Source organism: Odontesthes bonariensis, chromosome 18 (assembly GCF_027942865.1).
Source record: "Odontesthes bonariensis isolate fOdoBon6 chromosome 18, fOdoBon6.hap1, whole genome shotgun sequence".
Lineage (NCBI taxonomy): Eukaryota > Metazoa > Chordata > Actinopteri > Atheriniformes > Atherinopsidae > Odontesthes > Odontesthes bonariensis.
In genome coordinates this window covers 27,773,406-27,799,079 of record NC_134523.1, presented here as the reverse complement: position 1 = coordinate 27,799,079, position 25,674 = coordinate 27,773,406, and the positions used below count along the sequence as shown (strand labels likewise).

The following is a 25,674-nucleotide window of genomic DNA, read 5'->3' as shown; positions in this document are numbered from 1 at the left end:
AGAACGAGATCGCGAATACAAGCGGCCGAAATGAGTTTCCTCCGCAGGGTGTCTGGGCTCTCCCTTAGAGATAGGGTGAGAAGCTCGGTCATCCGGGAGGGGCTCGGAGTAGAACCGCTGCTCCTCCGCATCGAGAGGAGTCAGATGAGGTGGCTCGGGCATCTGGTTAGGACGCCTCCTGGACGCCTCCCCGGTGAGGTGTTCCGGGCCCGTCCCACTGGGAGGAGGCCCCGGGGAAGACTCAGGACACGTTGGAGAGACTATGTCTCTCGGCTGGCCTGGGAACGCCTCGGGGTCCCCCCAGAAGAGCTGGAGGAAGTGGCCGGGGACAGGGACGTCTGGGTCTCTTTGCTTAAGCTGCTGCCCCCGCGACCCGATCCCCGGACCAGCGGAAGATGATGGATGGATGGATGGATGATCAGCTCTTATCAAATGGGAACATCAGGAGAGAAAGTCCAAAACATCATACCCAGAGGAGCCAACAGGAAGAGAATTCTTTCGTTTTTTAACTTCTGAATTTCACGGGTCACTTTATATTTTCAAACTGTTTTTTAAATTGTTTTTTACATTTCTTTTTTTCCTTTTTTAAACTGTTTTGTACTGTTTTTACATTTTTAAACTGTTTTTAAATTTTTTTTTTTAACATTTTTAAACTGTTTTTTTAAACTGTTTTTTAAAAATGGTTTTTCTTTTTAAAATTCTTAGATTGTTTTTAAAGTGTTTATAATTGTATAAACATTTTAATTGCTTTATTATGTTTTGCTACTGGATGCTTGAATTTCCTTCGGGATCAATAAAGTATCTATATATCTCTATCTATCTATCTTAAGGCCTGTAACTCACAGGTTTCAGGGTTTTCACAACTCCGTCACATCTGAATATGCTTCCATAATGCTTCCATAATGCTTTAATTGAAAAAAGGTGGACCCCCTCCAGCTCTTTTCTGCAGCCAACACATCGTCTCCAGTCCAAAAAACAGAATAATTAGCCACACGTGACATTCAAAGTGTTGCAAACAATGCGAGAACAGACAGATTTCTGGAGCCTCGGAGCGTGAGGAGGCAGATATCTGCGCCGTTTGTCTCCCTCTTCTGGCTGAAAAGCTAAAGTCGGCCACAGAGCCAAAAGCTCTGCAATGATTCACCGAGATCTGCGGCCGGTAGCCGACAGCTCCGTCTGTGCAGAGTCCATAATGAGACCCCCGCTCAGAGTCCGGGGTGAACCGCACGGTGTTGACATAAACCACCAGTCAGGGGGAGAGTGTTTATATTAATGGTTGCCATGACAGCGTAGCAAAAACACACGGAAGCCCAGAGAGTCCAGGGGCGTACTGTTCTGGCCCAGAAACAAACCTCTGGAGTGGTTTGAGGGGAAAGAGAGGAATGCCAGAGAAAATGGAGAATATGAGTGGGTGTGAACGCGCATTAAAGGAGGATTCCGCCTTCTTTGCTCAGGGTTCAGCCGCACAAGCTGCCTGTTTACTCAGTCGGTGAGGGTCAGTGTGTCAAAGGATTGAGTTAACAGGTACAGACGCAGAGGAACACCTGCTGTTCTACAGGTCAGCAAAGCATTTCACAGCAACAGATTCTGTCTGATCAACCCATTAATCAGAAAGTTGCTCTTAAACAACACTCTCCTCCTGATTTACAACACACTGTAACGAGTTGCTGTATATTTATGGTGGATTTACAACAGTGTCCTACTGTATTTTACAATAATTGTAAAATACTGTTGATTATTCATCCCTCACATGTAAATTAACAGTTAACAATGCCAGTAGATAACTGTAATTTAACAGCATAACACACTGGCATATACTGTAAAATTACTAAAACCCACAATTCTCCTACTGTCATATACTCTCATCCAAAATACGTTATTATACTGTTAAATAAATTAAATGAATTACGGTAGATGCGCTCTAAAATGACTAAAACACAGTTATCCTACCGTCATGTACTGTAATCCAAAAAAACAGTATTATACTGTTTGATAAATAATAGTAGTTGCACTGTAAAGGAACCAAAACATCTACCGTTATTCTACGGTCATATACTGTAATCCAAAATACGTTACTATACTGTTGAATAGTTAAATAAATTACGGGAGATGCGCTGTAAAATGACTAAAGCAGTTATCCTACCGTCATATATTGTAATCCAAAAAAAACGGTAATATACTGTTAAAATAAATAACAGTAGTTGCACTGTTCAATAACAGTAAATTACTGGCTGCCAGTATTTTACTGTTTTTTTTATTTTTACTTTTTATTTTTATTGGAAATTTTTTACAGTGTACACGTAGAATATAAAAGCAAAGCTACAGCCTGATCGCGGACAGCAACTCTTTTGACCCCCGGGGCTTCCTGTACTGCTGGTGGAGGCACGGAAAAGGTTAACCCCGTCATCACCCCCTCCCAACCAGAATCTCCTCCTTCTCCAACCCGCCGGGACGCGGCGGACCTACCTGCGCAGCACATCTGGCTGTACAGATGGAAGCCCACGTCCTCGCACCTCATCTCGTGGATGTAATTACTCCGCCGGTACAAAAAGTCCCGCGCCAGCTCCGCGTCCCAGCGCGGCACCGCGGCGCGCACCGAGTCCTCCACTCCGGCCATCCTGTTGTGAGTTTGAGCCGCGCGTAAAACTCAGAGCCCACCGGAGAGTCCAGAAAACGCCCACCTCCCACCCTGCTGTTACTCGCGTGCGCTCCCAGCACCAGAACTTTTCCCTCCTTCACTGGAGCCTCATCGAGGAGGAAAAATATCCGTGTCAGGTTGCAGCCACTTTGTCACAAGCCCGGCCCACTTTGGTTTGTGTTGTGAGAAGAAGGAGAGCTCCGGTCTGCTCCATCCATCAGCGTGCGCAAAGTGAGCGCGCCTCTGCCGCGCGGCAGGGAGAGACACCCCCAAAATACCCACACCGCCGTCTTCTTTTACAGCTGAAGCTGGGTCCCTGTTTAGTTTGTGCCGAGTCCCGCGCCTCCTTCCACATTACATAATCTCCCCCCCGGCCCAAAATGCAAAGCAGAACCAGAACAACTTCTGGGAAGACGCCGCTGATGTGCTCGTAATGAGGGAGGCGCGTTTTTATTGTCTGCTGCTCCCTGAAGGGCAGAGCGCAGTTCTGACAGCGCGCATATTTAGAGCTGATAAATCTGAACATCCACAGCAGCTGTGGCTCGTAAATAACTGACAGGAGTCTTTCTTTTTCACTTTTTCTTTGCGCAACTCGGCTGCTCATGAGAGCAGACGGCGCCAGTATTTAACGCTCTAATTAAACACCTGTTTATCAGTGTTCAATGGCTCAATAAAGCGCGAGTTCTTACACTAAATCTGTATATTTTACTTTGTTTTTTCAGTTCTCTGTTGGTGTGAATAGGTTTGCACATCTGGACAGCCACATTCAAAGTAGTAAGGATTAATCCTTCATCCGTATCCGGATCACAACAGGTCTATTCAGTAGTATTCAAATCTTCGCTCCTGCCTGTTTAGGGTGGAGCCGGCCGGAGAGCTGACTCAGCATCAGTAAAGGCAGATCTGCAGGATGAAGGAACATGAATAAACACAATCAGCTGGAGACAAACTCCAGGCTGCAGGTGTGTAGGTTTCTGCAGGAAGTGGCACCAAATGACACAAGCAGGACACAGAAGCCTCTGAAACAGGTTTCCCACTCCAATGTGGACGGTGTGTTGGGGAGACTGGGTTTATGTCTGGATAGTCTTCTTTAAAGGGATAGTTCAACAGAGTAATAGATTTGCATCACAAAATCGTTCTCCAGGAAAAAGTCAGACCTCACAATCTCTTGGCCCTATTTTCTCTCCCTTCGTATCAAGGCCTGCTGTGTAGACCGTGCAGACCGAAGTGCAGACCGAGCAGTCCCCCGCTTCCGAGCAGCAAACACCGTAACAGGCGCGGCTGTCGGCAGGCGGCAGCAGGCAGTGATATGAAGGGAGAGAAAATAGGGCCAAGCGATTGTGAGGTCTGACTTTTTCCTGGAGAACGATTTTGTGATGCAAATGTATTACTCTGTTGAACGCATATTGTTTTGAGAAGCAAAACGCTTTATTTTTTAAACCCCAGCCAACAAGCCGGACTACCTTCATCAACACCAAAACGAGGCTGGAACTCGGCTCACAGGACGCAGCAGGGGGTAAGAAAATGTTCATAAATTATGTTGCTGATATGGGATGTCATACAGCTTCATGTCAAAAGAGGCGAACTATCCCTTTAAGGGGCTTTTGTTTCTGTTTGAGAACATAAAGGGCCAGCTGATCGATCTAGAAATAGAAGAAATATTGCTTCTACTGGAGCTGGCAGAGAGGCGAAAGAATCGTCATGGTTAGCGTCACCATTAGCCGGTTAGCAAACCGGAAATACGCATAGTGTAGAGCGGATGTAAAGTTGACCAATCAGAGGCCTCCTTTCTCTCCTCCCTGAGGCGATATCTGCAGCACTGTCTGCGGTGAGTTACAATTTTGGGGAGGTGCACCAGAGTGTCTGCGGAAGGGGGGGGAGCATATCTGCGTCAACTGCGACACACACGCAGACGACCTGGTTTCTGACCATAAACTGCCCTTAAGTCCCCTGACTTTACAGTAAATGGTGTAGTTTCAGTAATTGTTTGGTTTGGATACAGTACAGTATGCCATGGGAATTATGTGTGTGTGGCCTCAGTAATCTGCCGGGACGGGACAATTAAGTCGTGGCTAAGTGTTCGTAAGGTGTGGAAGGGGATTGAGCCGTGGCCACACTTCCAATCTAAGATGCTTAGATGCTCGTCTACTTTGCTGCCGCAGCTAATAAAGGAGCCGATAAGGTTTAAACGAACCTTCCAGCTCCCGTTCAACAGTTCATACTCAGTGGGGTCACATGGCACTGAAAGGATCGGATTATTGGCTAAATTAATTAAGAATAAGTTGAGCAAGGGTAATTCTCCTTGGATATATGGCGGTGAATGAATGGGATCAGAGGCACAAAGCGTGTCATACCCCGGTATGATAGGTGGTGCTGTACCCATTCCAACTATTGCTAATAGAGCCACTTCCTGTTGACCTCTTCACCACCAACAACAACAACAAACTCAGGCATTGGAGAAAGATGGAGAACGCAGAGCAAGATGAAGCTACGCCCCTCTACATTTGGTCTGTGATGAGCTGCTTGTTGCACAAACGCGATGCCCAACGGAGCATTCTCCATCGCGTTGTTTGTTTCTTTCTGACGCCGACAACAACAGGAATATCGTTTCCTTTGACTTCCGGGTCACGACCCCGGGAAAAAAATCTGGAGCATGCGCAGAACGCAAAGTCTAATTCACCACGTGCTTCAGCGTCTACAAGCAGGTTTAGAGTGACTTTCAACCCAGTTATCTCGGGGTCTTAATCCAATCCGATCCAATTTATAGTCAGATTAAGGTGTCTTGTAATGGTAAATTCAATGTCTGCAAACCATTTGTCTCTTAATTAACACCCAGACAATAATTGTTTTAGACTATTTATCTTCTAATGATCAACGAGACCAAATCCCACACCCTTCTCCAAAGTGTGAGAGTGTGAAATCCTTTGTCCTGAGTCTTTCTTCACTGGAAAAAATGCCCCTCCAAAAATAAATAAAAAAACAACAAATACAAGACGTTTTTTGCTTGAAATAAGCAACAAAAATCTACCAATGGAACTAGTGAAAATCGGCTTGTCAAGATTTCTTGAAATAAAATGTGATATTTAGGACTTTTGAGTTAAAAGTGATCTTGAAATTAGCTTAAAAACCTCTTCAAATAAAAAAAAAAAAAGCTTGTTTCATGTGAAATATGACTCAAAACAAGATGTTTTCAAGACTTTTTCACTTAACAAGATATTCAAGATGTATTGTATTAAAAAAAGTCCCTATATCTGGCTGAAATGGTACTTGTTAGGCAATTGTGTCTTATATCAAGTGTAATGAGATACTCAATGAGACAAATATACTTGGTAAGATTTAGATTTTTCCCAGTGTTCACCATAAACGCTGAATGGTGTTGACTGACCTCTTTTGCAGAAGAAAATAAACACGTGGCCGGCCGGCAGAAAAATAGAAAAGTCTCTATTTCATTTCTCATCAGATGTAGTAGGAAGGTAAGCAAACCTTAATAGGAAGTTCAGAGAAAACTTCCACCACAGTCTACATATACTTAATAACTCAGTCTTATTGTAATTTAGCCAATAATCTGATCCTTTCAGTGCCATGTAACCCCACTGACTTTTCAAAATGTTTGTTAAATGAAGCATCTCCTCCTAATGATGACACCGTGCTTAACCACAAGAGATTTCAGGATATCATTGGAATTAATCGCAAGATCAAATCAAATGTATTCATGCCACATGTGTAATATCACCCTATATTAAGACAGCATATTCCTGAGCCATAGCCACATTAAATCAACGTATTCCCACACGATACTAACTAATTATCTGATTTTCGTGCATTAGAAACACGTAGCCAGAGCAGCTCCAGAATATGGCGCCACTTGGCCATATTATGAGCAGAATATCATCCCACGTGCTGATGATGAGCTGCTGTATCTCTGAGTAACGCTGCTTCAGCATCGCAGCTTCCTGTACCCCGACGTGCACTTCCCCAGAAATGTAACTACATCTGTTTTTGGTCCGCTTGACACAGCGCCATAAGTCACACTTTAACATTTAACAGGCTGTGATGGGAGCAGGTTTCCTCCTCATGCAAACACAATAACTCCAAAACTATCAGCAGTTCCTTTCTTATTCTAAAAGCTTCGCCAGTCGGCCTCATTTGCAGCAGTTTCAGTAAAACTTTTGTGTGCATCTGAAGCATTCAGCTGCTGAAACTTAAACCTCATTAGCTAACAGATGTAAGAAAGACCAAGTCAGATAAAACTGAGCTTCTTGTTTTTAATCCTGAATGTCCACCGGAAACATTCCTCCTTTAGTCAGAGCTGGACTAAAGGTGGAATGAAACGATCATGTTTCCTACTCATTCAAATTTGGTCTATTAGGAAACATAAATGAGAAAAGACTGAAGACAGTTCATAAAGACTCCTAAAGAAGCATCAGCCCATATTTAATATCCCTACACTGGATTGATTATAAGCTTTTATTCTGAAAGCCCTTCGTGGCCCTGAGCTCCTGTTGGCCCCCCCGCCCCACTGTTAGAGGTCCATTATGGAACAGAACTCCAGCTGCAGTATCTACTTTTTTATTTACTTTTTAATCAGCCTGACTCAGAAGGCTTTATTAGGCATCTATCTATTTAAGTTCTATTGTTTGTCCTCTTTCTTCTGAATCTGTTGTTTTATGATCTAATGACTGTTGTTTTATGATCTAATGTTTGTCCTCATGCCGGATTCATTACAAGTGACCTTTAGTGTTAAATTCCTTTCCTTTTTCTTCCCTTCACCTGCTCTTTTAACCAAAAATCTCCGTCTTTTTGCTGTAAAGCGATCCGTCACGCCTGCTTTTCATAAGTGTTACACTTTCTTCTTCTACTTTATTACACATGGGGGCGGGGGGCGGGGGGGGGGGGGGGGGGGGGGGCATTGTTTCCCACATTGGTGGCCTTTAATAACAGCATGTTTTCCAACTCTCAGCTGAAGCGAGGGGCTGCCCCCCCTCCTCGGGCTGTTCGTACTGCCTGAGTGAAAGGAGGCAGGGAAATGAGTCACAGCTGCACACCACACAAGACGGAATCTGAACCCGATCCTGCACCATGTGGCATGTGGTCGAGCTGACACAGACGCCAGGCTGCTGCCTCCTCCAGGCACACTGGGGCAGATTAGGGTGCGGCATCCTGAACGGATTACACATTTATTCAGGGCCAACACTGCAGACAACGAAGCTTTCTGATCTTTCAGAGACTTAAGAGACAAAATCATCAGCGGAAATCTCAAAGTGAAGGAACCGAGGAGGCATCAAAGTGTGTTAAAGGGAAGAACAACAGCTCTTATTGTGTCTGCAGCTATGCAGGATTCCTGCAGCTTCCCGAGCATCAGCACGAGCGTTTGTTGTGACTGTATCCAGGATACACAGTCCTTCGTCCTCAGTTTACTACCACCAGCCAGTCACCATGTGCAGTGATCTGCGAGCTTTTTTTAAACCTGGCCCTGGGCTAAATCCCTTTTACCTACTTCCACCTTCCTTCTGGGTCAAAGGCACCTTGCAGCACCAGTAAACTGTAGGTCAGCTTACACAAGCTGCGTGGAGAGGTTAGAAAACAGAAAGAAAGTGGAGGAAAAGGGGAATAAAACCCCACCTCCAAACCACCTTCAATCAACTGCAAAACAGAAAGAAAGTGGAGGAAAAGGGGAATAAAACCACACCTCCGAACCACCTTCAATCAGCTGTAAAACAGAAAGAAAGTGGAGGAAAAGGGGAATAAAACCCCACCTCCGAACCACCTTCAATTAGCTGTAAAACAGAAAGAAAGTGGAGGAAAAGGGGAATAAAACCCCACCTCCGAACCACCTTCAATTAGCTGTAAAACAGAAAGAAAGTGGAGGAAAAGGCGAATGAAACCCCATCTTCAATCAGCTGTAAAATAGAAAGAAAGTGGAGGAAAAGGGGGATAAAACCCCACCTCCAGTGCTTAATTTGTAAATCAGAAGGTCCCGGAACGCATACAGAAAACGGTGCTTAAAACAACATACAGATGCCCACTGACAATGCTGTGGGACTTACAAGCCTTAATTTCAAATAATATATATGGTTATAAATGTTATGACAATAATTTACAATTATTTTAGGCTATACTGCACAGCACAGCCTTGGCTAGCTGTCGATGAAGTTGGCTAGCTGTCTGTGAAGTTGGCTAGCTGTTTGTGAAGTTGGCTAGCTGTTTGTGAAGTTGGTTAGCTGTCGGTGAAGTTGGTTAGCTGTCGGTGAAGTTGGCTAGCTGTCGGTGAAGTTGGCTAGCTGTCGGTGAAGTTGGCTAGCTGTCGGTGAAGTTGGCTAGCTGTCGGTAAAGTTGGCTAACAGCTGCGGCGCTGCAGCCGGTTTTGCTCGTCAGCACGACCGCTGCAGCTGCCCTTTGTTTGCTTTTCTGACTCGTTTCGAAGTGTCATGTAACTTTTACTTCTTTTTGAAAAAATTCAACCATCTTTTTGACATGTTTGCATTGAAAAGGTAACTCTTTGCTTTCCAGATGCCGCAAATTTCTTACGTTTTTGTCAGCGAAGCGAAGGTTTGATGACCAGTAGTTTTCAGAGCATGAACAGCTCTCAGAGTCTTTCAAATGACGTTGTTTTATCTTAAAGGGATATGCCACCCCCAGGCCAAATTAAGTGTATCCCCGCATTCCCGAGACATAAATAAGTGTGTGGGAGCGTTTTCCTGGCGACCCAGGCATTGTCCGAATCTCACAGCACTGACCACTGCTTGGTTGCGCGTAATACATACATGCTAGCGTCGCCAGCGTCGCCACTCGAAATATTTCGCCCTACGTGAATTAATTTACTTGATTTACCTTCTAATTACTGTGTGAGTGGTGTACTTTCACATCGAGTGCAAATGACAGTGTAAATTTACACAGACGGCTTGTTTTGCTCATGTCGGTTTGGGAACTAGTTTCAGGTGCGGAAAACACAGCCGACCAAGCAGTGGTCAGTGCTGTGAGATTCGGACAATGCCTGGGTCGCCAGGAAAACGCTCCCACACACTTATTTATGTCTCGGGAATGCGGGGATACACTTAATTTGGCCTGGGGGTGGCATATCCCTTTAATAAACAACATGAAATTCATGGGATTTGTTCGGAATATTAGTTATATTTTATAAATTTTTTAAAACTTTTTTTTAATGTTAATATATTTTTCCGGCACAAATTAAGCCCTGCCCTCCTCCAAACCACCTTCAATCAGCTGTGAAACAGAAAGAAAGTGGAGGAAAAGTAGGAACAAGAGAGACCGTTGTGAACACTTCTCTTATCTTCTGAGGGTGTGTCCTTTATGACCGCTGGGAATGATAAGTGTGATAAAGTTTTCCTCCATTTTGCATAAAGATCAATTCAGCTGGAAGTGTTGCTGGGTGGCGGAACCGGTTTCTACTAACAGAGAAACAAAATGTTTGTCCCATCTCCACCTGCGACCTGTCAGTGAAGAATCCTGAAACCCGCCTGCAGCGCTGCTTTGTGGCAGCTTGTGTCAACATTAAAACAGGTTCGCCTCTGTTGTGTCTGTGACATTAAAAAAATGCAGGTTGAATAGCTGGGTCAACAAGATCGCTGCTATTTGCCCTGGGCAGGACAAAATAATTAGAGTAGACACTCCTTATATCTTTATGCTCTCCTGTAATCTTTGAAGTGGTCTTGAGCAACAGTTCTCTAGCTTCAGAGCTTTTCTTTGGACATTTTCTTCTTTTTTTACTCATTTTCAGTCCAGTTCAGGTGTTTTTTCTTCGTTAAGCCACTTAACTCTGAGCTATGAACCATTCAGGCAGGAAAAAAGGCTCCTAACTCAAGGGATGAACCAGTGTTGTGTGTCCACACAGAACACACAACTTAGACAATAGTAGGACAATAATAAGAATTATTTGTTTTTCAACATCAAGAAAAAGAAAATAAGATTCAATTTAAAGCTTAAAAAAGGAATATCTAATGACTAATTATGGAACAATTAATATAAATGAAATGATTAAACTGTTTTATGCCACCGGAAATGAATAATCTAGAAGCTCTTTGTGGGTTTTAGACTGGAATTAAGATTTGTTCCCATTTCTTTAGCTGCATGTGTGAAAAACAGCAAAGATAACACAGTGTGACAGACAGAAAACAGGATTTCTGCAGCAACAAGCTGATTCCCAAAGAGCTGTTAGCTGAAAACTTGGCATACCTCAGCATGGTGTGCAGTGTGTCCTTAAAACATTTGAGGAAACTGGACAAGTGGAGGACAAAAGAAGAAGTGTCAGGCCTAAAGAACTATCTACAGCAGATGAACAGGATCTGAAAGTGATGTCCTTAAGAAAGAGGAAAAAATCCAGCAAAGACCTGACACAGGAGCTGAGAGATGCATCTGGACCTTCAGCTGATCCATCTGCTGTTGGCCCAAGCCTCATCAGAAATGGGCTCCATGGAAGGGTGGCTGTCAGGAAGCCGTTCTTAAGGAAGGGAAACAGGGAGAAAAGGCTGAGCTGTGCCAAAGGACACAAGAAGTGGGCTGAAAATCAGTGGCAGCAGGTCTGATGGAGGGATGAATCCTCCCCAGAGCCCGGAGCTCAACATTACTGAAGCAGTGTGGGATCATGTTGGCAGAGAACGGAACAAAAGGCAGCCCACATCCAAAGAAGAGCTTTGGGATGTCCTTCAAGACGCCTGGAGAACTATTCCTGAAGACTCCTTAAAGAAAGGACAGAAATGAAGAAAGTTTGCACAGTTCTGTGTGTGCAGGAGGAGGATTGGCTTAACTCAACAAGGAAAACATTCCCTGTAAGGAACAGGCTCAACAAGGCTTTTCACACCACTCAAAATGAAGCAACAGCCCATAATCTCCCTCAGTCAGAACTCCACAGAGACAGAAACGCTCTGAGCAGAGCAAACCTGCAGCCTGTAACCCCTTCCTCCAGCCTCCCAGCTGGCATTTACAGGGTTAACTGCAACATCTCCTCAACCACAGGAAACTGAGCCCAGCGAGGGGAAAGAAAGGGGGGCCGAGAGGAAGAGGGAGAAGGAGTGCTCGCCATGATCTGGCACAACAGGAGCGTCGGCGCAGAGGACGGACGAGGACACACAGAGACCCACCCGCCTCCTCAGGCTCCATTAGCAGCCGAGCCGCCGGCTTTGCTTACCTTGCTTCTTGCGTATTCTCCACTGCCAAACGGCGATCAAGGTAACAACGTGGCCCACAACCACCAGGGCCGGGAACAGTTTTCCAGGGGGGCTGGCCGGCATTTGGCCTGCTTTAAAGTGGAGTCCCGGGCTGTGTGGACCAGGGTTAGGAGGGAGGAAGGTGGGGGGGGGGGTGAAAGGTGAGGGGAGGAGGGGGCAGTGTCTAGGGGTGTGGTGCCATCCTGGACTTTAAAACCGGCTGCAGATAAGTTGTCCGTGACTTTTTACTGAGGCAGAAGAGCGAATAAGCGGCCGTGACTCAGTCCTCTGGCAGAGGTGGCTGCTCCCCCCTCGCTAAATCCTTCCCTCCCTCTTTTCCTCTCCTCTTTCTTCTCTTCTCTGTCGTTTAAAAGTCTTTTCTCCGGTTCTTCCTTCCATACATGCCCCGACGCGGCTAAAAATAACCCCTCCTGTGACTCGGCCGGTTTCCTCGCTGCAGCCTATCTGCAGAAGTTAATAATATATGAGGCGATCGCACTCGGGTCGGCCTCCATAAGAGCCAAACAGAGTCAAAGTTTCCGACTCATTCACTGCACCAGATCTTTTCTTTTTTTCTTTTTGGAGTTCATTTTCCATCGTGGGCTTTTTTACGAGCCACAGACCAGCCCCTTCCTCCCATTCCAAATATTTACCCTGAAGCCATGCCTCCACCATTTATTTCCTCATCGCACACTACACTGGAAAAAAAATCAAAGTCTTACCAAGTATATCTGTCTCATTTCTAGTTCAAATATCTCATTACACATGATATAAGACACAACTGCCTAACAAGTACCATTTCAGCCAGATATAGGGACTTGTTTTAATACAATACATCTGGAATATCTTGTTAAAAGAAAAAGTTTTGAAAACAAATTGTTTTGAATCACATATCATATGAAACAAGCTTTTTTTTTACATTTGAAGAGGTTTTTAAGCTAATTTCAAGATCACTTTTATCTCAAAAGTCCTAAATATCACATCTTATTTCAAGCAAAAAACGTCTTTTATTTGTTGTTTTTTTATTTATTTTTGGAGGGGCATTTTTTCTAGTGCACCATTTATTTCCTCATCACACACTCACCCACTCACTCATGATCGATTCATTATGTAACTCCACTGCGTTCCCTTCAAACTTAATTGCTTCCTTGTGCTTGGACGGCGCAGATAGGGATTATGAACTTCCCAGAAACTCATTTTACTGCATTTTTTGTTTTTACCACCAACCGTTTTAGAACCAACAGCATTTTTAATCAGAAGACCCACCAAAGGGGACATTTCTTCTCCAACTAGACTAAAATATCTTATTTTGTAACTTATTTCTGACCCGGGCCTCTTCAAATCTAGGCTAAAAACCTATTTATTTAGGATTGATGACACTTTTATCTTATTTGATCTTTTTCGATTTTGTTGTATCTTATTGCTTTCACTGTTCTTTTATTGTTTTTATTTGTTTTTACTTATTCTTCTTTTTATTTATTACCTGCTGTAAAGCGCTTTGGTACATCGTAATGATTGTTTGTAAAGGGCTGTATAAATAAAGAACATTTACACTGGAAAAAAATCTAAATCTTACCAAGTATATTTGTCTCATTGACCATCTCATTACACTTAATATAAGACACAACTGCCTAACAAGTACTATTTCAGCCAGATATAGGGACTTGTTTGAAGACAATACATCTGGAATATCTTGTTAAATGAAAAAGTCTTGAAAACAAATTGTTTTGAGTCACATATCATATGAAACAAGCTTTTTTTGACATTTGAAGAGGTTTTTAAGCTAATTTCAAGATCACTTTTAACTCAAAAGTCTTAAATATCACATCTTATTTCAAGAAATCTGGACAAGCCGATTTTCACTAGTTCCATTGGCAGATTGTTTTGCTTATTTCAAGCAAAAACGTCTCGTATTTGTTGTTTTTCTGACTTATTTTTGGAGGGACATTTTTTCCAGTGTACATTTAGACGTTTTCAGACCCGTCAAACATCTGTAATTACCTTGGGTCACATTCCTCTTTGAGTTATTTGCCCGTTTGTGAGGAAAAACCCTTGTTTTGAGTTTAAACTCACTCCCAGAACCTGCATAACACTTTCCAGCGTCTGTTACGAGACCCCAGAGGCAACACAACAGCGCCGCCAATGTCACTGTTGTCACTGTCGTCAGGTGGCGTTCAGAAACCCGAGCCGGGACCCGTGTGGCGGTCAGACATTTACACAGCTTTGCTGTGTGCACGCCGCGCTCCGTCAGGCACCAACAAAAATAGACGATGCGACCCTGGACCCCACGCCGTCTTTGGTATGAGCTCAATCTATATCCAGAGAGTGGGTATCCAGATCGGTCCTGAGATGTAAAGCCTGCACAAACTATCGGATTCTATGACCGAATGCACTTCAAGTCGCCTGCAAAAACCTACCAAATCGGATTTAATGTAATCAGGCAAAAAGGTCAAAAATATCTGATTTGAGAGCAAATAAACCTTCAAAGAAACGTAACATAATCAAACCGATTCTTTGTGCAACTGCATGAAGTTTTGAGCTTTTATTTATTCATCTATCCTGTTGTTAACATGTTAGAAAAGTGACTGAACTGCAAACTAAAGCTCAGAGTGGCGAAAAGATGAGTAAAATACCACCATGTCCCACAATTAGAAAAAATTATATCCTTAAAGTTTGAGTTCTGAAAGAGCTTTATCTTCTCTGCACTGGAAAAAATCAAAGTCTTACCAAGTATATTTGTCTCATTTCTACTCAAAATATCCCATTACACTTAATATAAGACACAACTGCCAAACAAGTACCATTTCAGCCAGATATAGGGACTTGTTTTAATACGATACTTCTTGAATATCTTGTTAAATGAAAAAGTCTTGAAAACAAATTGTTTTGAGTCACATATCACATGAAACAAGCTTTTTTTGAAGTCCTAAATATCACATCTTATTTCAAGAAATCTTGATTTTCACTAGTTCCATTGGCAGATTTTTTTCCTTATTTCAAGCAAAAACGTCTTTTATTTGCTGTTTTTCTCACTTATTTTTGGAGGGGCATTTTTTCCAGTGTATAAAAAAAAATCTGCTTTTATACAAAGACCAGAAGCTGAATCAGAAGAAAAGAGTCACTACACTGGAAAAAAATCTAAATCTTACCAAGTATATTTGTCTCATTGAGTATCTCATTACACTTAATATCAGACACAACTGCCTAACAAGTACCATTTCAGCCAGATATAGGGACTAGTTTGAAGACAATACATCTGGAATATCTTGTTAAATGAAAAAGTCTTGAAAACATCTTGTTTTGAGTCACATATCATATGAAACAAGCTTTTTTTTTTCATTTGAAGAGGTTTTTAAGCTAATTTCAAGATCACTTTTATCTCAAAAGTCCTAAATATCACATTTTATTTTAAGAAATCTTGACAAGCCGATTTTCACTAGTTCCATTGGCAGATTTTTTTTCCTTATTTCAAGCAAAAACGTCTTGTATTTGCTGTTTTTCTTACTTATTTTTGGAGGGGCATTTTTTCCAGTGTATAAACCTTAATTTAGTTAAAATGGCTAAAAAAAAATCTGCTTTCATACAAAGACCAGAAGCTGAACCAGAAGAAAAGAGTCACTAAGGTGGGCGATGGAGGTCTAAAGTGTTGGAGGTTCATTTTTAGGTGAGACCCGAGTCGAGTCCAGTTTGAAAATGTCGACCAAATCCCCGAAGCTTTGGAAACTGGCAGCGAGGATTAGCTCCACTAAAGCCTGGGCAAAGGGATCAGCAGTAGGGGAGCTGTGCAGATGTCTGGAAAAAATGCACTCCAATCACTCCTTCATGGGAGGAGTCGGCCCACTCCCACTCTGCCCACATGTGGACAATGATTCCCATACTTCCCCGCATTCTTCCACATATCCCGTACAGCAAAACATCCCATTCGGTTCGGGGAGAAGTCCCACAGATCTCAGTTAAATGCCTCAAATGGAAACCATAAAAACCGAGCGATGAAATGTTTCTAAGCTGCAAACTTCTGTTAGAGACGCTGCACTGCACACTGCTGCAGCATCCTCACAAACTGCGTAAAAAAAAAAGCTGGAAGTCAAAACCTACCGTGCCGTGGTTCAGAGCAGAGACAGCAGCACAGGTCCATCTTCTCTGGGCGTCTCCTCCACTTTTAGTGAAAATGCAGAACTGCCAGAGTCAGCTCTGACCTCACGACATTGTGTTCTGATCAAAACCAGGGGGGCGTGCAGAAGAGGCGGAAAAAAAAAGGAAAAGAAAACACAGACGGAGGGGGAGAGAGCAGCAGAGGCAGAGCTGCGAGTTTGATTTGATTTGTCAGGCTTTCCTCAGTGGAAACGGCATCTCACGCCTGGTGGCTTGTGACGAGCGCCCGCTGGATGGAAGCCACGAGCTTCCCAAACTCCCAGAAACGCTTTCTTACAGGGTTCAGACAAAGAGCGGAAAAAAGTTCTGTTGCTGTAACAATGGCTTCTCAGAAAGAAGCTGGAGCACATGGAGAGGATGTGCAGCATTCTGTGCAGCTTCCACAGGTACGATATCAAGGGAGTAACTTTGATTTTGACATTGGTGGGGACACAAAAGTGCTCCACGACAGTTTTTTTTTTTTGCATTACCAATCATAAGTTAACGGCATGCAGATGCTATATGTTAACGAGCCATCCTAATGTTTAGGGAGTTGGTCTTTAAATCACAGGGTTGCAGGCTCAAATCCCACGATTAGGCTACCTCTGTTTACACCCACATCCATGACTGGAGTGACCTTGAGCAAAACAACTAACCCAACATTGCTCCAGAGACTGTAACCAATAATGTGTTCTTATAAGTCGCTTTAGATAAAAAAAAGTCAGCTAAGTGTTATGTAATGTAACTCATATAATGAAAGTCAAGGAGGCAACTTCAGAGAGTTCTCAACTTTATTCTATTATAAAGGATGTTTGGGGCTGTAGTGGTGAAACAGTGCATAATACAGTACATTCTGTAATTTTCATGATTTGTCTACTCGTTTTAATTGAATTAATCGAGGATGGATATTTAGGCTATTGCAATGACCGTATCTGCTAATGTTGTGATGACGTTCGTGAATGAATCGATTCCCCTGTCTGTTGTGTTTGCCCGCTCAGTCCTAAAAGTCCCTGCAACTGTGCAGTAGCCTAGCTCTAACGATGCGCCCTGTCACGTTGGTAAAACCTGCCTAGTGCCTAAAGAGCAGAAGAAGCCTAAATGCTTTCACAAAACGGATTTTCCTTAGTTAAAACTTGACAGAGACCCTGCACTTACATTCCTGACTGTGAAGAATGAACGAATGTCTCGTTTCTTGGGAGGGGGTCCGTCATCCATTACCAATGTCAAGAGAGAGAGAGAGGACGGGGGGGATGGGGGTCGATGGGGTGGGGGTGGTCGATGGGCGATCGCAGCCACTGTGGGAACTGTGGCGCTTAGTTGGAGTGACAACTGGGATAGCCAACCAAGTGTAGCGAGAAACGGGTAGCTAATCAGACAAGGATATCTACGTGAAAGAGGGGGGGTTTCGAGCTGTCACATACATTTAACCCTTTATGTGCCATAATAATGGAGGACAGCGGTTGTATTGGTCGTGATTACACAGTAGGCAGGGTATCTGCACATTTTTTATCAACAAATTTAATGACTTTTAAGACCTTTTTAAGACCTCTAAGAATAAAAATTAAGACCAATTACCATGGCAAAAATATATATAAAAACTATAATCTAGGCTGTTCGGTTTAACAAAGCACAATGTATTTTAGCAACAGTGCAAACAGTCAGCGCATATTTACAAACATAAAGTGCATGTCAGGCAACTGCCTTCTCAATAATACAACAATACTGCTGTAAATAACATACAAACAGTGTGTAAACAAACTGCTGCCATTTGTCTGTCTGTTTGTCTGAGGCTCTGAGCAAAATAAATCCATAATTGAACCTAATTTTCGAGTTATGTCTACTGTGCTTTTTCAAGTAGCAAAACGATTTTACTACCCAAGTTAACTTAAACCAGATCTTTGGACAACTCACGTGAAGCACAGACTATGGACAGTGACTTTTGCATTGCATAAACCACACGACAAAATTTAATTTCCTTGGGGATTAATAAAGTATCTCCAATCTATTTAAATTTTTAAAAAAACGAGCACAGACCGCTCATACAGTCAATGGCACGTACCCATAGAAAAAATACACACTCACACAACCTGACTATCGACTGTTAACAACCATGATCAGTAACCTACACAAACCCAGACACATAATGGCTCGGCAGCCAGCAATCGGATAAACCAATGAAGTGAATCAATCCTGTGAAAGAATGAAAACAAGTGAATGAAACCTGCACTCATCCATTGTGAAGTTAACTCTGCCAGCCCCTCCATAACCTGCTCAGCCAACTCCTTGACGTCGGGTATGGTTGGTAACGTTACTGCGGCTAGCATTAGCAACGAGGCTGCTAGGCTTGCTAAATCGGTAAGCATTAGGCTACTGAAGAAAGCTAGTCTTTTTAGCTACGTTAAATTATCATCTTTCTTCTCGGCTATAAGTTAACCTTTGTTTACGGCCACTGGCCCTAACCTGACGCGCTAGCTGTCAAATCACCGGAAGTTTTCACCGGAAGTACTGGCGCGCACACAAAAGTTCGAACGTCAACGGTCGCCATATTGTGCACAGGGCGATAGAAAATCGTCTCTCCAGACATATCTTTCGTTCATTCCGCCCACATGAAATTTAATGCCACTCTTCGAAAATCGGCGAAATTTAAGACATTTTAAGACCTTAAAAAACGTATTTTTTATTTAAGACTTTTTAATACTTTTTAAGGATCTGCGGAGACCCTGAGTTGGGGGCTGAATATTGGTAGGGACGTGACCCTAGCGTCCCTACCCAAAATTACGCCCTTGTGTGATATTATCTTTAAGGCTTTGAGTTCAAGACAAACCGGAGACAAACGGTCAAAGATGGAGCTGGAATTACAGAAAAAGATGTTTAACTCTGATTTATCTTTAAGACTTTGAGTTCAAGACAAACCTGAAACATTTAAAACCTTCCGGTTTATCAGAAATCTGCAGTTTTTCAGCCCCTTTAAAACCTTCCAGTTTCTCAGAAATCTACAGTTTTTCAGCCCCTTTAAAACCTTCCAGTTTCTCAGAAATCTACAGTTTTTTATCCCCTTTAAAACCTTCCAGTTTCTCAGAAATCTACAGTTTTTTATCCCCTTTAAAACCTTCCAGTTTCTCAGAAATCTACACTTTTTTTTATCCCCTTTTGTCAATTTTAAAGTTTTCTTGTCAAATTGTCTAAAAAAGTATATACTGATATTAAGTGTCCTCATTGTTCCTGCGCCGACCCAGGACCGTTCCCTGGACTTATTAAAGGTGGTGTCTAACATAAGACCCTCCCATACCAGCCTCAGTCCCTCCCATACCAGCCTCAGACCCTCCCATATCGACCTCAGACCCTCCCATACCGGCCTCAGACCCTCCCATACCTGCCTCAGACCCTCCCATATCGACCTCAGACCCTCCCATACCGGCCTCAGACCCTCCTATATCTGCCTCAGACCCTCCAATACCTGCCTCAGACCCTCCAATACCTGCCTCAGACCCTCCCATACTGGCCTCAGACCCTCCCATACCTGCCTCAGACCCTCCCATACCTGCCTCAGACCCTCCCATACTGGCCTCAGACCCTCCCATACTGGCCTCAGACCCTCCCATACTGGCCTCAGACCCTCCTATACCTGCCTCAGACCCTCCCATACCTGCCTCAGACCCTCCCATACTGGCCTCAGACCCTCCTATACCTGCCTCAGACCCTCCCATACCGGCCTCAGACCCTCTCACACCGGCCTCAGACCCTCTCACACCGGCCTCAGACCCTCTCACACCGGCCTCAGACCCTCTCACACCGGCCTCAGACCCTCTCACACCGGCCTCAGACCCTCTCACACCGGCCTCAGACCCTCTCACACCGGCCTCAGACCCTCCCACACCGGCCTCAGACCCTCCCATACCGGCCTCAGACCCTCCCATACCGGCCTCAGACCCTCCCATACCGACCTCAGACCCTCCCATACCGGCCTCAGACCCTCCCATACCTGCCTCAGACCCTCCCATACCTGCCTCAGACCCTCCCACACCGACCTCAGACCCTCCCATACTGGCCTCAGACCCTCCCATACCTGCCTCAGACCCTCCCATACTGGCCTCAGACCCTCCTATACCTGCCTCAGACCCTCCCATACCTGCCTCAGACCCTCCCATACCTGCCTCAGACCCTCCCATACTGGCCTCAGACCCTCCCATACCTGCCCCATCCTCTCCGGTCCTACAGGCTCGGACGGCCCACAAAGTGTTTCTGTGCTGACCCCTTTTGGTCAGAGCTGAGAACTGTTCCAACAACACGGACTTCCTACCTTGGCCCTGCTGAATCAAAGCCTCCATCAGGTCTCTGGTTTGGTTCTTTTTCATCGCAGCTTCGCCTCGTTCTCTTCGTCTCTTTGGCCTCAAAGACGGCAGTAAGTCTCTCTGCTCTGCCCACTCAGCTGCAGCGAGCTCCTTTTAAATATCGGCCTTTTCGGTTGTTGCAGGCTGTGGAAACTGCCACATGGCTTCTGCTGCTTCACCCTCCTCGTGGAGGCACGGGCAGGAAAAGCAGAGCGCGGTTTAATTGGACTCATGTTTCCCAGCCTCTGCTGAGTCACGGGCATCCGTGACTCAGACGGAAAAGTTCTCCCGCCGGCTGCACGTTAAGGTGAAGCCTCGCTTGGCTCATTCAGATGCTCATAAAGCTCGTGTTTGATGAACATCTAGATAGATTCACCTGAGAATGATGAGCTGTACTGTATGGTGAAAGGTGAATGATGCCCCAGCAGATAGCAGACACACCAGGGCTGTGTTCGAAACCGCATACTTCTCCTACTACTCCTACTATTCATACAAACTTTTTGAGTTAGTAAGCGAGTTTGAGTAAGCGAGAAGTTCCCGGATGCATACTAGATTCTCCGAAATGTTGGGTATGCATCATGAGGTTACTACTCATACTCAAACTACCCAAGATGCAACGTAACGTGACGTCACCGATCGTCATTTCCTGTCAAAACGGCAGTTTCAAGCTAGCTACAACGAGGGTAGGTTCACTTCCTGTTTTCAAAACAAAAGCACCAATTGTATGGTAATGGCTTTCCCTATGATAAAAGGCAACGGGTATTTTATTTTGTAAAAATAACCGGAAGTGCGTTGCTCACTGCGGCTAGCTTTAGTAGCCCCGAATTCGTGGGAACAAAATTGTAAATAGCCGGTATTTTGTCAGGTTTTCAACACGTTGGGGATCTAAACGACTACTTTCTCACCTGAAAATGTTTCAAATGTTGCTAAAGTTTACAGAGTTTACAGCTTAAGAGAAATCAGCTTCAGACCGGCTGATTTCGGCTCGGGCAGGAGCGAAATGCATTGTGGGTAAACGCTCTGCATACTGTCTGATCGATCAGTATGTAGTATGGAAGTATGTAGTATGTAGTATGCAGTTCCGCACACAGCCCATGTATCTACAGAATGGAAGTATTCACAGGGACCCAGCACATTAAAACACCTCTACATTTAGATTTGACACCAAAGAGGCCCGGATAATAACCCCATTAATGAACAGTTTGCAGATTCTTATTGCAACGTGTAATAGCCGTGAGCCGAGTTTCGGCCTCGTTTTGGTGTTGTTGAAGGTAGTCCGGCTAGTTGGCTGGGGTTTAAAAAATAAAGCGTTTTGCTTCTCAAAACAATATGCGTTCAACAGAGTAATACATTTGCATCAAATAATGGTTCTCCAGGAAAAAGTCAGACCTCACAATCTCTTGGCCCTATTTTCTCTCCCTTAGTATCACTGCCTGCTGTGCAGACCGTGCAGACCGAAGTGCAGACCGAGCAGCAAACACCGTAACAGGTGCGGCTGTCGGCTCACAGGACGCAGCAGGGGGTAAGAAAATGTTCATAAATGATGTTGCTAATATGGGATGTCATACAGCTTCATGTCAAAAGAGGCGAACTATCCCTTTAAGACACAGTTTTAGTTAATGCAAAACTTCCTGAAATACTCCATGCTAGAAGTTACTGAACACTCCCAGCTGATCCCCGGCTGCATGAACTCCTGAACCGAACTCACAGATTCAAAGGGAAGGACAAAAGAAGGAGGTTTGGAAAGAATTCTAATCATAAGTTCACTTTCTTCAATGGTGTTAAGTTTCTACATCTGTGTTATATATTCTCATTCTCACGTTTAAGTCCCGCCTACTTATTTCTATCCTGCCAATCAAAGCAAAAAGGAGTTTTACTCCTCTGTTGCCTCCGAGATCTGACGAATCCATCCCCAGTTAGTTACACCGGGTCCAGTTAGTCTATGACATGAGACGGATGTGAAACTGTAACAAAGCTGGAGTCAGTAAATTCAGACTCAAACCCTAAAAACTGGTCAGAAAGCTCCAAGATGCTGCGATCTGCATCCAGTACAATGACGCAGGCTATTTTAGCTCTGTGGAAAATGACAAACCCATCGCTCATGTCATTAGGAGATTAAATTATCCCTCTCTCAGCCTCCCAAACGGAAGCCGTGCCCATGGCAACGCCATGATGAGTTAAAGCAAAGAGCAGGAGGAGGCGGAGGAAGCCCAAACCTTGGAGGAAGTTGGGCCCTGGTCCCTGAACCTCTGGCTCCTTTTCAGGGTCCTCTGTGACCGACTCCAGAGGGATGTTCCAGGCAGCAGATAAGGCCTCTGATGAGGCCACAGGCTCAGGATCCGTCTTCTTCACGACTCTCTGAGCAAACCTAAAACTGACCCCTTTGTCCTCTGAAGCTGCTGTGAAAGCTGTTGATGGAGGAGCTGTGAGGCGATGCTCGGGGTTTAAAACCTCCACATCCAGCTGTTTTATCTGTTTTATTTTAAGGTTCTGAATCCTGAGCCGAGCGTGGTGCCAGCCGGAGTCGGGTTCTCCCGGCTCTCCTTCAGCTCTCCGGTGGGGAAACATCAGGCTCTCCGCGGTTCGTCCTCCAGCTCTCTGCTTCCAGCTGGGAGATCTGGGAGATCTGGGAGATCCGGGACCCTTTGCCGCCTGGACCCGAGCGGAGGTTGCAGGTGAGATCTCTGCTGGCAGGTGCAGGTAATCTCTCAGGTACGCGACTCCCTCGTCGGTGAGAAAATAGTAGGCGTGCTTCCAAACGAAGGTCTCCCTGACGCAGCCTCTTGATTTCAGGGAGCCCATGGAGCAGAGCACCTTCAGGTTGGTCACGCCGCTCATCTCAGGGTGCATGGACCGCGGCCTCCGGTCCTTCTTTACCACAACGACACCATTTCTGAAGAGAAGCTCATAAATGGCCACCAGGTCGGCCGAGCTCATTAACATCCCGGCAACCATCTCGACTTAAGGAACTTCTTCTTCAGTCAGTTTTCTCTGTTACTGCCTCTTTTTGCACAAAAATTCCTTTAGGAGCTGTAAAACATCTACCTCTACATCACTTTTGCCCGACTGTGATGCAGAAACAGCGACGCTCACAACCTCTCCGAGTCGAAATAGAAACAGAGAGGACGGGAGGAGGAGAGGAGGAGCGGAGGGGAGTGAGCTCACAGGATGCAAACAGAAACCAAAAGGATCGATAAGCAGCTGAGAACAGAGAGCTTCACCCTGCGAGACAACAGCAGCCACCTCGTTCGGTTTGAAACACTCAAACCATCCAGCAGACGGGCAAAACTGGAAACAAGCATCCTAAGCTATTCAAATCTAGGCTAAAAACCTACTTATTTAGGATTGCTTTCAATACCCAGTAGCAGAGATGGGGACTCGAGTCACTGTGACTTGGACTCAAGTCGACTCGAGTTGCTGTTTTGATGACTTGTGACTTGACAAAATAAAAGACTTGAGACTCGACTCAGACTTGGAAAGTAAAGACTCTGCACTTGACTTGACATGAAAAACGATGACTTGAATGACTTGAGAGTTATTCAGTTCATGTTTTCAGTTTGAATATAAAATTAATAAATTAATTTAAAAAATAATATTGATTACCCGGTAGGAGCGCAGGCTGAGAATGGCGTCATGATTGGATCCGAACAGCGCAGTGCAAGACATGCGGCATCAACATCTCGGACAGCCAGACGACAACTTCCAACTTTGTTCGTCATTTGAAGATCCATTCTGACCAGTAAGTGCTTGTTAAATTAGCTAATATTATCCTGTTAGCCTAGTCGGTAGTTAGCTAACGTTAGCTTGATAGGATACGGGGTGGAGAGGTTGGACACACTGGCCAATGATGTTTACTGACAGTTACTTATATCTTGTCTTTTCACTTTATTAAGATCAGATTCTGCAGGTAAAACTGCAATAATAAGGTGACTTGACCTATTACAGGACTTGACTTGACCAAGAAAAAATTACTTGAGACTTGCACATGTGTGACTTGGTCCCATCTCTACCCAGTAGTATGATGGCACTTTTATTTTTTATTTTATCTTATTTGATTTTGTTGCATTTTATTGCTTTCACTGTTCTTTTATTGTTTTTTACTTATTCTTCTCTTTATTTATTACCTGCTGTAAAGCACTTTGGTACACCGTAAGGATTGTCTGTAAAGGGCTGTATAAATAAAATACATTTACATTTAAGCTCAGACTGTCCAAAACGTGATGATAAGTGTGGTTTCGATTGGAAGAACGAATGGGATCAAACATTTAGCTCCGCCTCTAATCATTCGGTTTTTGTGCTGCAGAAATCAGACATTTATAACTGGAAAACTAGTTGAAATTAAAGAGAACTGCTGTTATACAATCAGTCTGCCTGAAGAGAACTTCTCATCCAGAGACTATCAAACATCATCACTAGGGCTGGGCTGTGTAGTTTATTATCTCGTTAACTTCTTAATTATTTAACACCGATAAATATTTTATTGCCAATTAACACAGGTTTTATTTGGTAAAAGTCTGTTGCTCACAGGCTTTTATTATTGTAAAAGTCTGTTGCTCACAGGCTTTTATTCTGTAAAAGTCTGTTGCTCACAGGCTTTTATTCTGTAAAAGTCTGTTGCTCACAGGCTTTTATTTTGTAAAAGTCTGTTGCTCACAGGCTTTTATTTTGTAAAAGTCGGTTGCTCACAGGCTTTTATTTTGTAAAAGTCTGTTGCTGTCTGCTGCGGAACCGGAAAAGAAAGTAATCGGCGGATCCACCAAACATGGAGAAGGGTACGGAACTTTTACTCGACCATTTTCATGTTAAAGTTCTTCCAGACGGCGGAGTCGACAGAACCAAAGTCATCTGTAAACACTGCCAAGTTGAATTGTCTTCTCAGCGTAGTAGTTCCAGTCTAAAATATCACTTAAAGGCAAAACACACAACTGATAGCAGCAAGTCATTCAAGGAAACAGACAGTGGAGCGAGGCTTCTACATAAAAACTACAGAAAGATGCTGATGTTAAAAGTGTGTTTGCACAACAAATGTTATGGCACTTTCATTCATATGGCAGCACATTTAAAATAAAAGTAAATAGCCGCTTTCGGACAGAGCCGTTCTAAGAACGCAGTTATCAGAACTGTCCTACTCGAATGTCGTTCTAATAACTGTCCTTCCCTAGCGGAACTGTTCCAGTCTGCATTCCCACATGAGTCGGGACTGATGTGCCGCGCGCAGCCGTCTGCGTCAGTGACGTGTTACGTTAGCCGTTTAGCGCCACATTCAACAACAAAACAAAACAAAACGGTAAAAGTAAGGAGAGAAGAAAAAACACCACAAAGAAGCTAACATGGAGAGCGGGGAGGCCACCGTGTTCATGGTCTGCATGATGGTGATATTAATCATGGACAATCACATCAGGCGTCTAATATC

At 44.1% G+C, this 25,674-nt stretch overlaps 1 protein-coding gene and 1 long non-coding RNA gene across 6 annotated transcripts in view; one reads left to right on the top strand and one right to left on the bottom strand.

The window, feature by feature from the left end:
- pleca (plectin a) overlaps positions 1 to 25,674 on the bottom strand; it is a 183,516-nt gene that overhangs the window by 74,987 nt on the left and 82,855 nt on the right. For 2 of the 5 annotated variants that reach the window (XM_075449164.1, XM_075449167.1), the window contains exon 1: positions 11,781 to 12,409. The exons of the other annotated variants lie outside the window; for them this stretch is intronic. In XM_075449164.1, the coding sequence (XP_075305279.1) occupies positions 11,781 to 11,883 (103 nt within the window). In that variant the 5' untranslated portion in view covers positions 11,884 to 12,409. Of the gene's footprint in view, positions 1 to 11,780; positions 12,410 to 25,674 lie in introns of those variants that run through there. 5 annotated transcript variants of the gene reach the window in all.
- On the top strand, positions 21,586 to 24,408 carry LOC142367211 (uncharacterized). The gene is made up of 3 exons (XR_012767039.1): positions 21,586 to 21,783; positions 22,749 to 22,973; positions 23,055 to 24,408. It is a non-coding gene; the product is annotated as an uncharacterized LOC142367211 (long non-coding RNA).